Source organism: Lissotriton helveticus, chromosome 1_1 (assembly GCF_964261635.1).
Source record: "Lissotriton helveticus chromosome 1_1, aLisHel1.1, whole genome shotgun sequence".
NCBI classification, from domain to species: domain Eukaryota; kingdom Metazoa; phylum Chordata; class Amphibia; order Caudata; family Salamandridae; genus Lissotriton; species Lissotriton helveticus.
In genome coordinates, this window is record NC_136057.1 from 1,887,170,013 (window position 1) to 1,887,187,514 (window position 17,502).

General features: G+C 47.0%; 1 protein-coding gene across 6 annotated transcripts in view; it reads right to left on the bottom strand.

Moving 5' to 3' along the window:
* The window catches only part of SUCO (SUN domain containing ossification factor), a 570,127-nt gene that overhangs the window by 77,487 nt on the left and 475,138 nt on the right, over positions 1-17,502 (bottom strand). For all 6 annotated transcript variants that reach the window (XR_013594734.1, XM_078642395.1, XM_078642375.1 and 3 more), the window contains one exon: positions 4,697-4,801. Coding sequence is in view for 5 of the 6 variants with exons in the window: in XM_078642395.1 (XP_078498521.1) it covers positions 4,697-4,801 (105 nt within the window). In the remaining variant the exon portion in view is untranslated. The remainder of the gene's footprint in view (positions 1-4,696; positions 4,802-17,502) is intronic.

Below are 17,502 nucleotides of genomic sequence, written 5' to 3' on the forward strand. Positions count from 1 at the left end.
CTGGCATGTGTAACTAGCAGGGTGCAGGAGGCCTTGAGGTCCAACAGCCTCAGAGTCATTCTCTCCGTAATCCCGGATTGAGGCTGAAACATCAGTATAATAGCCCGAATATCCTGGCCTCGCTGCTCAGGAGGATAAGCCCAAAACTGCACTGTGTCCAGAATTGCTCCGATGAAAAGGAACATCTGAGAGGTAGTCAGGTGTGACTTTGGCACGTTGGTAGTGAACCCCAGCTAATGCAGGAGGTTCGCCGTAGTCTGGAGGTGGGAGCCTACAGCTTGGGGCGAGCCCACCCCATCGTCCAGCCGGTGTTGAGAAGTCGAAGCACGCTTCGACTTATTGTGCCTCATACCTGAACTTCCAGAGGATTTTCCTCTCGACCGAGACCTCTGAGGAGCCAGGCGTGGTGTCGCCTGCCGGGCTGCAAGCAGCTTTAGGGACTGCTTACTGAAAGCCTTTAGAGCCATAGTCTGGCAGTCAGACCACGATTTGGAGTTGGGGTTGCGCTCCAGGCACTACAAGCAAACCAAATCCGGCTCAGTCACCGACATGGCGCGGTGATAGGCAATGCACGGTTTGAACCCTGAATCCTTCCAGAGGACAAGATTTCCCACACACCAGAAAGAAGGGGTCAACAAAAAGTCGAAAAGTCCTGTCAAAAAGAGAAAGAAGTTAGCTCTCTTTATGGATCAGTGCTTGACTGGTGCGGAAAGAAAAGAATTGAGGGCAGCGCGCCAAGTTGGTGCCTATATAGGTGACGCAGACGTAACTTTTAGCCTTGGCAGACTAAGTTTGGTATAGTACTGCTTTCTGGATGTACTGTGGGACTCCCCGCTCAACAGGCAAATACTCACACATGTGAATCTACGAAATCACAAATAACAGAAAAAAATAAATACTGAAGAGAAAAGCAAACATCCTCATTAGTCAAAGGAGGAAAACATAACGAAAGAAATTAATAAATTAGGATTTGAAAGGTTTTGTAAAGACATTTGTCCCACTTGGATTACTGTTCTGAATGCAGAATCTAAACCTTAATGCCTTTTATTTGTATTATATTTGACCTACAGTCCTATGATATAACTAGATCTTGGATATTATAATGTGCTATCATGATTTAATGTATTTTAATGTCTGTGCCTTGAAGATGGAGCCCCGACATTAATGTGCTTTATAAACAATAAACAAATTAAAAATCTACCTTCAAGAGAGGAATTGAAGGTCTGACTGTAGCATGGGTTTACAAAGGCAAGCTCATCAGTCCTATAAACTTCCAAAAATCGTTCAAACTTCTCACAAACGCATTCAAGTCACTACACAACACGGGACAGGCATACCGCAATCACCGGCTTCACCTTCACCAACCCACCAGACAACTTCACTCAGCATCACTCAATTGCACCCCCCCCGCATCCACAAACACGGAACAGGAAGTCGATCATTCCCCTACCAAGCCACCAAATACTGGAACGACCTCCCCCAACAATTCAGGGTATCATCATCAGTTCTTGAATTCCGCAAGAAGCTGAAGACACAGCTATTTGAGGACCATCAAAACTGCCTGTATTCCGGTCAAGCCTCGCTAAATTAGGAACACTGGAGATGAGGAGACTACCGCCTAAGGAGAGCTAAAAATGGTGCGCCGACAAACAGCTTTGAAGAAAGGTTAGTTTTTTCAGGATTGTAAAAGTCCTTGATTACAAAGCTATTTTATCTATCACAGTTTCTGGATACTGGAACTTCTTCAATGGGGTTGATGTAGATGTGTTAAGAAATAGCTGAAGCCATAAACGAATTTATTTTTCTTCAGTGCCGATCTTCCAGGTGAGGGTATGTTTGAGCTATTAGTATGGGAAACTACAGATAGTGTAGCTCTCTAGAGTTCAATTAGTCTTCTGGATGCAAGTGAGTAAAATCTGGTGCTGGGCTAGCATTCAGATTGTTTTAACTCCAAAACGAGGCATTACTCTTTCATGCAATTTGCTCTTGCTTCTCTGGGCCTTCAGCATTGCCTTGATTTGTTTCTAAGGTTGAGCTGTTTAACTGTCTTTTTAATGTTGTTGATGGAACTAACAACTTGTTTGTTAGAAGAAACTGCAATAGCTCCTTCATGTCTTGAAGAAGAATTTCTTAAATTACTTTTATCATGATACTCTTCTGGCACCACTCTATGACTTCTGGTAGCAATGACCATTGAGATATTCCAGTAAGGACTGCATGTGCAGTGGTGCAAAAAATACTATGACAACAGAGGAACCATTGAACCCACAAGTGATGTAAAATGGGCGACTGGCTATCCAGATCACTCTGAAGGTGAAAACACTTCAGACAAATGGAGAGTGTCGCCTCTTAAGGATGCACATGTTTGATCCCCTTTACTGTGTGGCTGTGCAGCTGCCTAAGTCAATCTGGAGCGCTAAATTTTGAGGGACATCAGAGGTCAACTGAACCTTCTAACCAAACATGCTGAAGAGAGTTTAATTTTTGTAGCCATCTTGAAATAGATCTGGATAAATACCTGCATTTTCTAAGACACTATGCTCACCACAATGCATGGAGATGCGGAGAAAATGAGGATTTCAGGCAAAACAGAATTTCTTTACATAGGTAGGGATGATGGTCTACTATATTGCTTTGAAATCTCTGCTTTTTTGGTGGACAATGTGAAACTATGCAACTTGGGGGTCAGTAGGCCAATTCCAATCTCCATATGGTTAATGGGACTAGAAATAAAGCAGTGGTAACATCCTTAATTTTCCTTTTTGTCATTTTTGTTTGAAATAATAAGGAAATGAATGGGTCTGAACTGTTCTTTCAAATGTCCATTTCACCAAGTCACATCAGAAGTAGATCCACTTTCTTCTTTTTTTAATTTAGGAACTCTTTCTGTAGTATTGTTTAAAAAAAAAAAAAATCTTGTCGCAAATTTCTAGTTCCTGTGAGAAAAAGCTGGAGTAGTAGTTTGCAGATTCTTTGCAAGAACAACCATGTGTTGACAGATCAGTCACATCATTCACAGCAATAATTGTTCAGTTCATAAAATCTTGTTAATTATTTCTGGGTTGATATTACATCAATGGCTCCAAGGTTTCCCACACGCATCTATAGTACCTCAATTGCTCTTCTCAAGGACAGAGCATCAGTGGAAGCAGTGGAAGAGAAGGGAGGGATTTTTCTTGCCACTTCCACTACTAATAAACAGTTGTTTTTGGGACTTGCACTGTTGTGTAGAGGTTTGGATAAACAGTATGTCCACAGGTATCTAAGGGAGGTATTCTACCAATGGAACCAATCATGTGTTTGAGGCTGAAGGGTCCCGAAGACTAAATCTGAGCTCATGAAAACGTTTCAGAGATATTGACCTTCACAACAGCTCCATTCATTACCTCTTTAAATGTTGCCATATTATTCACTGGAGATACAGCTGATGGGAATAGTCCAAAGAGGAAAGGGAGAATATGCCCTATTTGGAATTAACTGGCACTTTAGGGTCTTCTCAGAGGTATGCAACTCTTCTAAGGACCAGATGAGCCTCCCGAGCATCTGAGAGTACATCTCTTAAGCAAAATTCTGATTCTTCCCCAAAACTAGATCTAACAATTCATCTTGGCTTGGATAATGGGCTGCTTGCTTATTGGCGAATCAGCCTTTTGTGATGAGGAGAGACAACAGAAATAAAAATAGTTGTTAGAATTGAGCTTTGTAAATGTTCTGGCTCTGTAATCATTTGGTGACAGTCCCCTAAACACATTGACAAAGAAGTCTTAAACGTGGGGGCTATCCACAGCCAAGGAGTCTCTGAAATGATCATGTTGCTGTCAAAATACTTGCCGTCAAATAAGAATGGGGTTAAAAAGAAAAAAAGCCAGGATCTGTCAGAGGGGGATGAGCAAGTTACAAGATACACGGGGATGGCTCTACTGGCCCTTTTGCATATCATCTGTGCTTAAGAAATCAAACTTTTTTACTCATGGGAAATTATCTCTGTGTTACATACTTTAATCAAATAGAGGGCCTACCATGATGCAATCCAAATGACAAATAATATCAACGGTCTGTTTGTATATTTGTTTTCTTCCCTTTCCCGGGAAGGCATATTTGTCAAAAGGGGCTTTTATCCCATCAAAAAGCAACAAAGGAAAGATAGAAGAGGGAATTATTATGTAATTGTAACCCTACTACTCAAAAATCTTTTCAAAGTGTAGCACATATCAAAAGATGCCCAAAAAAACTGAAAAAGGCTCCTTGGAAACTGCATTAAAGGAAAAAAAGGGCATAGCCAAATGTTCAGGGATCCTTGCTCCACTTAGAAGAAAATATAACCTAGGCTAATTGATACTTCAGCGTGCAGTATGTTAAATTATCAGAATTAGGCAAACTGGTAATCAAAACACAAAACTTTCTGAATTCTGAACAGGATTGTCTTAAAGAAATGTACCATGGGAATGGTTGGACCGGCAAATCCTATTGGCAAAACACACAGACTCAAATACAGGAGAAGGAAGAGTGAAATGATGTGTTTCCTCTTATTGTGAAGGGGTTGGCTTATTAAAAAAAAGTTACACTACCAGTTAGGAGAAACATACAAATTAAGGGATCAATGTCATTGTCATTTTACAACAATAATATGATAAACCAAGTATGGTATAATCAGTTAATGTTCTTACATGACCAAAAGAAACTAAGTACAAATTACCTCTCGCTTCAACTCTGAAACTGTTTCTGACAAATTGAAAACCAAGTGTGTCATGTTGGTGAGCTGAGATTGCAACAGCTGGATAGATTCAGTTTGTCGCTGGTCCTTAATGAAAAAAAATAAATTTTCAGCTCCTCCTTCATAGGAGTTAACCAAGGATAAAATGTTTCAAAAAGAAATTCATATTAAGCATGATTCACATTTCTGAACAAGCTAGTAAATTAGCATTTAACTTGCGATCACTTCATGTTAATTAATAATGACATTTACTTTTGCATGTTACCAAGGACCTGCATGCTTCTATTAATGATTGGTATACCAAACAAACACTTTGTGCCAAATGGCCACAAGATGGGACAGGATAGATGCGACTCTCAGCCATGTGATTATATAGCAAGTTACAATGACTCTGTCGGGGAGCAACAATTACTTTGTTTCAAAAGAATAAATCATGAAGAAAAACTTAGTAACAGTATGCTCAATAGGTCAACTGATACTGTGAATAAAATACATCCATGCACACAAAAAAGTAAATCTGAGAACACCCCAATGCAAAGAGAAAAACATAGGTACTTTGCAACAAGGATTTATGTTATTGAATTGTTCAATCAGATATCAGAAAAAGACATATTGTAGGGCTGTCCATGTGAAATTAAAATATCAAAGTGACAAGTGTATTATAGTGAGATGAGTGCGTAGTGCTGGTGACAAGGTGTATATGTACAATGGTGAGGATATGTACAAATATATACAATTACAGGGATGGTCAGAACAAAGATTGACAAAATCACTCTGGTAATGGTAAGGTTGCTCTGCATTAAGAACCAGAGGTATGTACTGGCTGAGCCAACATTAAGCGTTATCGTTTCGACCCTAGAAACACATTAAGAACCAGAGGTATGTACTGGCTGAGCCAACATTAAGCGTCAACGTTTCGACCCTAGAAAGGCATAAATGTTATGTCATGTCGGGCCTTCTGCAGGACAGGGGACAGCCCCAGATATGAAAAGGAGTCCCATGTACCTTAGGGAAAGGTAGTAATAAAAAACGCATGGTAACATCCAATCAAACCATGGAAATAATATCCAATCAGGGGCCTCCAAGGGCAACAGTCCTCTGTTACTGTTCCTTCTCCCTCTTTCTTCGCTGCTACGCAGCCAGATAGGTACCCTTCAGGCTTTTTTCCTTGTTTGGGGTTATTTCCTTGTCAATGTGACTGAATTGTATAGTTATGGGTTAACAGAATTGATATTGAATACTTTCAAGGTGTGTTGTCACCGTTTACCAAGGCGTGCGCTGCGCTCGCTTTGTTTTTTCCTCAGGGAAGTTTTGTGGTTTTATTAGCGCGTTTGCAATGGGCGCTGCATGACGAGTTCACTCGCTTGTTTTCATCCGGCCGCGGGATGGGTTTTTCGTTCCTACGTGGCTTTATTGCCGGTATCAGGCTTCGCGCTGAGGACCTCCCACTGCCAGGAGGCGTGGGAGGCTGCGGGGGTGCGGCGTGCTGCTTCAATGGTTTCCTAAAACACGATTCAGGCATCGCGCGCCCATTCTGGAGCCTCTGGCCAGAGGGGGGCGCCCGTGTTTGGGTCCATAGGCGGTGAACGGCTCGCGAATAACAGGGCCATCCGCCTGTTTTTTATTATTCACGCGCTGTACCTCCTCTGATTGCAACGTAGGACAGAGTCTGTAAATTGGTCTCACGAACGCCCGATCTCGGATCTGTATCGGCCTGAAGGCCTAGTTAGGGACTTTACCCAGGCCAGGTCACTTGATACAGTGGCAAATTTGAGCAATTTAAAAAGAAAAATGTAACCGGCATTTCAGTCCCATGTGGCTAGCACCCGTTAATTGCGGTGAACCCGCACTCTTCTGCCCGCTGCCACCCAGTCCCTTAATCTTGGGCCTGATTCACGTCCTGGTGGATTACCACCCACTGCTTCACCTCATACTCCGCATTAACTCCTAGTTATGGAGTATTATGAAGATTACCAAGAGGAGGACCTGCCTTGGGGGGACGCCTTTTACGAGGTGGTAGATACTTCAATCTACAGGGTGGTTGATGAGGCCATAACTCCTTTAGAGGAGAGGCTTGCCCACCAGATCGCTAAGGAGTTTGAAAAGCTCACACCCTCATCTTACTGCATCCCCACAGCCCCTGTGCCCGTGGACCCAGGAGACCATGGCGCACCGCTGCCCATGCGGTCCCGGGACTCGTGGGTGGACCTGGACGCATTTGCAAGAATTAAACAGGCCTTTCTGGACAGTCAACCTGCTCTACCTGCAGGACCCTCCCCTGCTCCCCCGCCAGCCACACCTAACACTGCCCGGGACCACAGCGGCATATGTGGACTCAGATCCAGGCCCTTCCAGACTATGGCTCCCGTCCTTCCCAGACTAGTCCGAGCTCGTCAGACATGCTTGATCCCAACAATATCGTTCACCCATGCTCCTCAGAGTGGGCCCCGGCCAATAAGGTTGTCGCTTAAGTTGCAGGGAAAAACCGCAGACCATTAGAGAAGGAGGCCCGCAATTGTTTGCGTGCGGAATGCATGGTCACATTCCTCCAGAAGTTTATCAGGGATCCGAAAAAAAGGGATCGACCGTTCATGGAGGACTTGTCAGGATAAGCTCCTAGATGCCCTCAGCCCCATTACCAAAATTCGTGACATGGCTGAGGAAGCCAAGGAGTCGGTCTCCATCATATCTCCTAAAATGCTGTCAGGATGGTCCTTGAGGGCTGTGATTTTTTTGGGCCCTATCCACTGAGTGCTGCCGCTCCCTCCTTTTTAAGATCGGTCCACAATTAGGGGATTTGGCGGACCTGGAGGCGGGTGCCGCTGCTCAGGGGTCTCTCTTCGGCTCGGAAAGTCTGTAAACACTTACACCTCGTTGGACAAGGCCCAGTCCACGATTAAAAAAGTATTTCCTCGTGTTTTTTAACGGGGCCAGCCGAGGCAGGGGCCGCTCGTCCACCCCACTAAAACACTTAGAGAGGCTCCAGACAATTCCAGGACCAGTCTCGCTTTGGGAACTTTTACCCAACCAGAGGACACAGTGGCAAGGGTAAAGGTTTCAGAGGAGGAGCGTCCACCTCAAGCCCTAGTGAGTGTTCTCCATTTTTCCCCACTAAAAATAGGGGGGTCGACTGGCAAATTTTTCCCAGGCATGGCCGTCGGTCACGCAAGACGCATGGGTACTGTAGACAGTGCAGGGGTTTCATATAGAATACGAGGCCACACCCCGTCCCATTCAGTTCTCGACCCAGGGCACCGCACATTGTTTGATTGGATGTCACCATTTGTGTTTTTTATTACTACCTTTCCCTAAGGTTCATGGGAAACATAGTCTTTGTTATCCTTTTAATGTGCTGCCATTTGAATTAAAGCGAAGAGAGAAGGCATAATCCTCGCCTCAGAGTCCTTAATGGAATTGAAACTTTCCGTTACGTTAGCTAGGTAAATTTTCATTCCTGCAGCTACACGCTATTGCTGATCTCTCCACATACGCTAAAAGGCCTTTTGTGTCAAGGTTTTTTGGCCCAACCACACAAGTGAGGTACCATTTTTTTCGAAAGCCTTGGGCCGGGGGGGTGGGGGTATGCTGTGTGGTAGGAGATTTGTGGCTATCCACAGATTACAGAAGTTATTTCTCTCAGAAATGTAAGGTAAATGTGGGTTTTTAGTCAAAGTTTGAGGTCTGCAGGACATTGTGGTAAGAAAATGGTGTTGGATCCATGCAAAGCACACCACCCTGGACTCTCCCGATGTCTTTTTTTCCAGAACTGTCTGGGTCTGGTAGGTTTTTTCCAGGTGGCAACCTACCCAAGTCCATTGTCAAATGCATCGATTCACCATTTTGGGAGCCAGCCACACTCTTCTGGCCAATATGGAAAAACAACACCCAAAAGAATCAAATGTTCTCTCGCTTGCCATTGGGATGGGATGCTTAACACCGCCAGGGAGCAGAAAGACTGTTGAGGCTTTAGAAGTGAGGGTGTACCACCACATTATTTTATTTAAAAATATATATTCCTGTCATATAGTGTGCTTTCTTTTTAGAGAAATCTCCTATCAGCCTCCAGGGGGAATAAAGACACTACTGACTTCACTGGGCAGGGTATGGCTCGAATGGGGTAGGCCACGGCATCCTTTTGTTTGTTTTGGCGCCATTTTGAAACGCCTGGTGTCTAGTGGGCTTTCTGCCCTCCCCTGGAAAGGGTGGGGGGTACATTTGGGGGTGAATACTTTATCCACCCAACAGGAGGGGTAGAAAGTCTGTTAGGCCCCAGGGTGTGTCTAGTGGGCTTTCTGTCCCCTGGAAGGGGGCTTGGGGGGGTGGGGCAGAAAGACTGAGGAAGTTAAATGTGCAGAGGAGAGCACGCCCTTGCATAAGTTGCTGCTGCCCCCATCCCTAGGGGCTAACTGGTGGATCCCTGCTTGGGGATCACTCTTGTGGCGATCCCCAAGGAGGGATCCACTGTGCAGAGGTAGCATTGAAAAGGGGACATTCTTCCCTTTACAACAATACCTCTCCCAAAGGAATCAGTGCTCAGAGGGCTGAGATAAGCCCCAAGCACTGATTCAGTGAAAGTAAAACAAGCCCATCGGCGCCTTTCAATTTCCTGTAATGATGTCATTGTGCCCTGCATGCTGATAATAAATTGGAAACGAAAACAATCAGGCTGCTCGGAAAGCTCTTCCAGAGCAGCCTGCAACAAAAAACAGCCTGCAACAAAAAAAGGAATCCCTTTAACTACCCAGTGTTGGCCAATGGCCAAAAGTTCTAATTATAGGGTTAAAAAAATACTCTATTTACATGCATTGATCCATTACTACCAGTAAGAAGCATTCACATGCTTGAATCAGATTCTAAAGCGGTTATGAGGCACATTTTAAAATAGAAATGCAAAGAAAATAGCTGTATATATATATATATATATATATATATATATATATATATATATATATAAATATATATATATACATACATACACACACACACACAGCTATATGCTTTCCATTTCGATTTTAAAATGTGCTTCATAACTGCTTTACAATCTCATTCAAGCATGTGAATCTATGAGCGTTCTAATACTGGAGTAAAAAAATAAGTTACTTACCCACCCGAAACTGTAGTTCTCCAATATATATATGTGATCAAGCCTCTTCGAGAGGTGAAACGCGTCATGACAGATTGCTGGCAGAATTTGACACGAATAAAACACTGAAGAAATTAGCACTTAACTGTGGTTTCGCTCTGACGTTATTTTGGTTTCCATTATGCAACAGGAACATGACGAATGTCGTTTTTCTACATATATATATATATATATATATATATATATATATATATATATATATATATATATATATATACATGCACATTCATTTCTATAAACAAGAATACGATGTAAAGATGGCGGGCAGAAGGAGAAAAGCTAATTATTACTGTAAAAGATGTTGCAGCACTGCCTGACCAACTGCTATATCACTGCAATTCACAGATTCCAAACAGGAATGTTTGGTAAAGGTGTGTGTATTGCTCCAGGTAGCCGCCAGGCAGATGTCCTGAAGCGACACACTGGCAAACAGTGCAGTAGAAGCAGATATAGCTCTTGTAGAGTGGGCGTGCACTGACATCTGCAATGGCTTGCCTGCAACTTTATGACAGCAGTGAATCACACTGGATATCCACCCAGCAATGCATTGCTTATAAGGAGGATAACCTTTCCATGGTATGCTGTAAGCTACAAACAGTTGATTAGACTTGCGAAAACCTTTGGTTTTACCTAAATAGAATTGTAAGCACCTCGTAATGTCTACAGAATTAAGTGCTCTTTCAGCTGGTGTTGTTGGAGCTGTAAAATATGTTCTTAGGATAAGGGCACATTTGAACAAAAGTACCAAGGGACATTAGGAATGAAATTGGATTTGTGCGGAGAACCACTTTCGTCCCAAAATTGCAGGTTAGGTTCCTGAATGGTAAAGGCTTGAATTTCGCTAACTTGTCTGGCAGAAGTTAAAGCTACGAGGAGAGCAACCTTCCAGGAAATTAATTTTATATCCGCTCTGTGAATGGGTTCAAACTGGTGTTCCATAAGTTGTGAGAGCACAATATTCAATTGCCAGAGCAGAGGAGGAGTCTCACTGTAGAAAGCCTCTAAATAGTCCTTTGAGGAATTGTTTCACTATTCTAGCAGACCATAATCAGACTGAAGTGCTTTATCTCCTGAATCGGAAGATGGCTGCCAAGTGAACTTAATGGAAGCGTGTACTAACCCTGCTCTCACCAAGTGCAGGAGATAAGAGAGAATCTCTACAGGTGAATAGTCTACACTAAAACATCCCTGCCACCCTGTCTAGACCCCCCTCCCCAATCTGAGTCCTCACCCCGCTCTCCCTCCCTCCCCATCCCCCCCATTTCATGCTCAGAACCTCTCGTAATCATAGGCTCGAGGCCTCTCAGTAGGTGGGGTTACCGAATGTACACAATGTGCGGCGCTCAGTGGGAGAGTTCCTATTTGGGGGTTACCCTCAACCCATTGGTGAAGCGTCTGGGGTATCCATCCATTCCCCTCTGTACCTTCTCCATGCCAGCCATATCTTTTCCCATTTCTTGGGGCAGCCCCGACTATTATAAATGACTTTCTCTGCCCTCTGGCACCAGTCCATGTCTCGTTCCCATTCCTCTTTCGTTGGTAACAGGTCACTCCCCCAGAGTCGAGCTATGTTCCTCTTGGCCACCATGCTTGCGAGAGCTAACCATGTCTTATCACATTTGGGCCAGGCAACGTCACTGGTCACCCCCAGAACGTGCCATCGAGCCTCCAGCGGTACCTCCGCCTCAACCACCTCCTCCATGATGTCTTTCAGTCTGACCCAATATGTACGGATTTTGGGGCAGTCCCATAGAATGTGAAAGAAGGTGCCCTCCTCCCCACAGCCCCTCAAGCAGAATTGTGTTGTCGCAAACCCCATCTTAAATTGCACCGTTCGAGGGGTGTAGGACCTATGGAGGATGCGCAGCTGAACCAATCTGAATCTAGCTCTAATCGCCACCTCTCTAGGGCATTGCAGGGCCTCATTCCAGTCATCGTCTTCCAACAAGCCAAGGTCTGATTCCCACTTTTCTCTCAATGGCCCCAGTGTGTCCGGAATATTATTAATGAGCTTTTTGTAGGTAAGTGAGATGGCTTTATCAATCATAGGGTCTAACAGTAGCCTGTCCTCTAGTGGGGCATACTCAGGTAGTTCATCCTCCTGCTTCATATGTGTGTGCAAGACGTTTTGAATTCTTGGTAGTGTAGGAATTAGCCATCACCCATTTGGAATTCCGTCTGTAGGGTCGCGAACTCCACCAATTGCCCCCTCTTCCATACGTCCCCCAGCGTATCTATGCCTATCAGACTCTACTGGCGCAGGTCGCGGCGTTTCACAACCTCCCTGAGGAAGTCGCCTTTCCATAAAGGCGTTTGGACCGTAAGCTTCGCCTCCCACCCAAGCAACTTCGTGCCCATTTCCACACCCCTACCACCACCGCAGTCTGGGGAGGCAAGGACTGGTTGCGCCTGGTTTTAGAGTATAGAGCCGCTAAGTACGAATCCACTCCCAGGGCCATAGGGTCCACCCTATAAGCGGGTTCCTCCTGTGGGGCAAACCCCCAACCATTTATATTGATCAACTGTGTCGCCCAATATTATAGGCGGATGTCGGGCACTGCCAGCCACCCCTCATAGGGACCCCGCTGCAGTTTCCGAAGAGCAATTCTCGGACACCCTCCACTCCATAATAAGGAGCGTTGTTCAGACTCACCGTCTTAAAGACATGCTCCGGGATCAGGAAGGGCGAGCTCTGCAGTACATAAAGCAGACGAGGCAGGGCGATCATTTTGAATAACACGGCCCTGCCCATTAGGGAGACCGGGAGGGTCCTCCAGTGCAGCACGTCACTGTGAAGGCGGTCCAGTTGTGTCTGTACATTTAACTGGAGATATTCAGTGTCAGATGGTGTGACCCAAATTCCCAGATACCGGAACGTTGTGCGCCAGACTAGGCCCTCGCAGTCGACCACGGTGTGAGGCTGGGGTCCCGCCAGAACATAGCCCAAGGATTTGCTCCAGTTGATACGATACCCGGAGTATTCCCCGAAAGTGCGCAACATGACCATCAGCCTTTGTCTGGACTCAGACGGTCGCTGGGTATACAGCAAAATGTCATCAGCATATAATGATATTATTTATTTATTTTTTGCATTTATAATGCGCGCAGATACCCACAAAGGGTTTCCCGGCGCGAGGACTAAGAGACCGACAACACAGAAAGCAACACGGCCAAAGACCACAATTATTTATTGAAAAGCCAGGTTTTAGCGCTTTTCTTAAAGCTGGCAAAGTTCTCCTCCTTTCGTAGAGCTGGGGGAAGGGAGTTCCAAAGGACTGGTCCCAGATGGGAAAAGGATTTCCCTCCCACTCGGGCCAGTTTAAATCTAGGAACCACAAAATTTGCTCCATTTGAAGAGCGGAGATTGCGTGCAGGAGAGTAGGGCCTAACTAGTTTTTGCAGATACTTTGGTGCGGTTCCTGCCTTGATCTTAAACATATAGGTCAAAGCTTTGAACCGAACCCGGTTCTCAACCCTGAGCCAGTGCAGGTCCTTAAGGTGCTTCGAAATCCTTGCTGTCCTGGGGATTTCACACAGCAGCCTGGCTGCGGAGTTCTGGACTAGCTGAAGCCGCCTGATCACGGCTAAGTTGGAACCCAGGTATAAGATGTTACGTAGTCAAGCCTAGATGTAATAAGTGCATTGACTACGGTCTTCTGGGTATCAACAGGCAGCATCCTCCCATCCTCCCCCCAGGTCTATGCCCCACACCCCAGGGTCCGTCCTAACCCAGTGCGCCAGTGGGTCCAGTGCCAGGGCAAAGAGGGTTGGGGAGAGGGGGCAGCCCTGTCTCGTGCCGCGCCCCAATCGAAATTCCCGCGACATAGCCCCATTGACCCGAACCCTCGCAAGCGGCTCCGTGTACAGTAGCTTCACCCAGGTGCAGAAGTTGTCCCTGAAGCCCAACTTCTCCAAAACTGCGTAGATGTAGCGCCATTCAATACTATCGAAGGCCATATGGGCATCAAAAGATAGCAGTGTCGCTGGCACTTCCCGGCGCGTGGCTACCGTCTTCAGGACCCCGAATAGGCGACGCAAATTGAGTCGCGTGCTCCTGTGGGGCATAAAGCCCGACTGGTCCGGGTGGACCAGCGGTTGTATCACCGCACCCAGGCGCGTGGCCAGGATCTTCCCTAGGACCTTTGTCTCATAGTTAAGGAGGGAGATAGGTCTGTACGAGCTGCAGTTCCCCTGCGGTTTTCCTGTGTTATGGATCACAATGATCGTTGCCAACCGTAAATCCCACGGAAGCTGCCCAGTCTCCCGCGCCTCGAGGAACATGCTGCACATGTGGAGCGCTGTGCGGCTAGCCACACAGCCAAATGCCTCCGCTGGGAACCCATTGGGCCCCGGGGCCTTTCCCGTCTGCAGGTCCCCCATGGCCTCCTCCACTTCCTTAACCGTGATATCAGCTTCCAGCACGTACCTGTCCGCGGACTCTAGTACGGGCAGCCGCAAGGGGGCCAGGAAATCGCGACACTCCTGTTTGTCCCTTGTTGTGTGAGACCGGTAGACCTCCTCATAGTATCGCGCGAAATCCTCCGCTATTGCCACGCTCGTGGTGCTCAATGACCCATCCGGACGCTCTATCCTCGGCACCCAGCTGCGGTCTCGGTCTCTCGTCTCCAGCCAGGCGATTATTTTATTCGCCTTGTCCCCCGAATTGTACACCCTCCGTTGAGTGGCAAGTGCATGCGATCGCGCCTTTTCCGTCAGGACATCCCGTAGCTCTTTACTTAAGAGCCATGCATTATGCAGTCTGTCCCGCTCCTGAGCCTGAGTAAGCCCCGTCCCCCCTTCCAGGAGCATGAAGCTCCGATTCCAGTTTCTCCACCTGCGCATATTTGTCTTTACGCCGTCTCCCTACCTCGGCCTGTACAAAATCCCTGGCCACTATCTTCTACGCCTCCCACACTATCCCAGGGGAGCTCACAGAGCCTACATTTTCATTGAAGTAATGATCTACCCTCTCCCGGAACCTCCCCATATACTCCCTGTCCTTAAATAAAAAGGAATCAAGTCGAGGGGGGGACACTCCAATCTCACTTGGGACCCATCATCTGAACCCCCACCGGTGCATGGTCAGAGATCCCTCTAGCTTTATGATGTCCGTCTCGAAAAAGGTTCATGCAGTCTGCTAGCTTAAATATGTAATCGATCCTAGAGGATGACCCATGGGCTGCGGAGATGTGCGTGTATTGTCTAGCTTGTGAGTTATGCGCCCTCCATAGATCGACCAAGCCTATGCATGTGCAAAATCCCTGAGGTGGCCTGTCACTCCCCTACTCAGTGTAGTCGGTGATCTGTCCAACTCTCTAGCCATCACATCGTTCATGTCCCCACCCAGGACCAATGTCCCCGTAGGCATTTCCAACAGCAACTTTCCAATATCAGGGAGGGTGGTCGCGTGTTGCTTCGGAGGAATGTATAGCGAGCAGAAGTTCAGAGTGCGGCCCTCCTATTGTACAGATAATGCCACAAAGCGACCCAGGGGATCAGACCAGCAGCGCCCCCAGACCAGTGGCAAGGAGTTTTTGATTAGGATACCTACTCCCCTGGAGCCCGTTGTGAAGCCAGAGTGGGCACGTAGGGTGTAACCAAATCTGTCTAGGGCCTTGTAATGATTCCCCAGCAGATGCGTCTCCTGTAGGAGTACAACATCAGGAGCGTGCCTGCGTAGGTATTGAAGCTCAACAGTGCGCTTGATCTTGTTCTGCAGGCCGTTCACATTCCAGGCTAGTATGTCAAGGTGTTGCATCATAGGCATGTGTGACCCAGCCAATGTCCCCGCAAAAGCTAAGGGGTAGTGACCAAATCTCCCTCCCACCCGCCTAGTGAGTGTGTCGATGGAGTCAAAACAAACATACAATACAAAAACAAATAACTAGAACAAAGCCCCCATTTCCCCCCGCAACAACCCCCCACCCTGCTACCCTGCTACCCTGCTACGTCGGCCAACCTCGCCAGACATCCCCAACAAGCAGAGCGTCTGTAGCCCTTGAGACGATAAACTCAGGGGTGAGTGGTGCAACCAAGTCCAGCATCCGGGCCTCCCCCGACTCCCCCTTACAGTTCATTAGGTAGTCCAACGATCGTCCTGATCCAGAGCAATGTCCCATAACGGAGGAGGACCCTCCTAAGACTCAACCAGGGTACCCCATCCAAATGGGAAATTAGCAACAACAAAGATATATCAAGTTCTGCTATCGATCCCCTCAGGACCCCCCATGCATATCAAGCCCCCCCCACTCTGTGACCCTGCAGGATTAGTATCAACAGTCCCCGTATACTTTACATGTCCACGATATCCTGCCAGTCCGAATCCACGTAGTCCACCTCATCACTCCAGGTCCGGTGACGCCGAAAGGCTGAGAGCCCTCCTTCTAGCCTGTTGGAGCTGGCTCTCCAGTCGCCGTCGTGCCTCCCCTGCCGATCCCACAGATGAAGCCGGAGACTAGGGAGCCGCGCTCCTCCAGCTTCACTCGGGGTCCGGGCCCCTCCGCTGCTGGCCGCGCTCTTCAAGCCAGGTATGGGCCTCCTCCGGGGCGGTGAAGAAAAAGGACTTCCCCCTCCGCCAAGACCTTGAGCCGCGCCGGGAAGAACATCATGTACCTGAGACCGCGTTCTCGAAGTTTCCTCTTGACGGCGTTGTGAGAAGTTGGCCTGATATGCAGTGCTCACTATTCTAGTGAACACTATGTATCAGTCCAGACAACCCTTATTGATGATTGGTTGTAAGTCAACCTTATGGACCAGCTATCCTAGTAGCATGGATACGAGCAGTCTAAGGCTAAGACTCTAGAGGGCGTGTTAAGCCAGCTGTTTTACCATCACATTACCCCTTGAACACCAAGTGAAAGGACACCACACAAGTTGTTATGAAAATAAACAGGTATTTATTTATAACAAGACTACCCTGAACTCTTTATGAGTCAGGGAGCTAAGCACATAACAAAACTCTTTAGAAAATACTTTAAGTCGCACAATTTACACAAATGCCCGAGGGGCACGAAAAACCATATACACAAGAAGTGGAATGCGAACTTGCTAGCAGGTAAGTAATACTTTTCTAGACTGTAGAAACGCTAGGCCTACAATACTAAACACTTGGATTAGAAGCAGGAGGCCTAGGGACGCCGTGTGCAGAGTGGGAACTCTCACGCGTAATGCGGGAACAAGTCTATGGATGCTTAGCAGTTGCAAAGTTACTGTTCTCGGGCGAACCCGACTAGGTGGGTCGAAAACGGGAGTGGATCCGAACACTTAGGGTGTTGGACTATGCTGGAGCACCGGAGTACTCAGTTTACCTAGCCCAGGGGCTGCGGCTGCATAGGGCTGAAGTTGCGTCGGAAACCCTTGTTGAAGAACCAGGAGCCTGAAGAAAGAAGTTGCTGGCAGGCGGCCAGTGAAGAAGTTCGTGGTGATCCAAGCCTGGATCAGGGAAGAAGAAAACCTGTAAGCAGAGGGGACCAAGTTCTGAATCACTAGCCAGTGATTTAGGTGGGCACCAGGATGGCACCAGACGAAGTGACCTCAGCCAGGTGAGTGGGCGCTGCTGGGCTCTGCAGTCTCTCGGACCAGGAGGCGTTGTCGGCGACCAGGATGGAGGTGCGAGCTGTCCCACGAAGGTATCTGCTTCTGACGT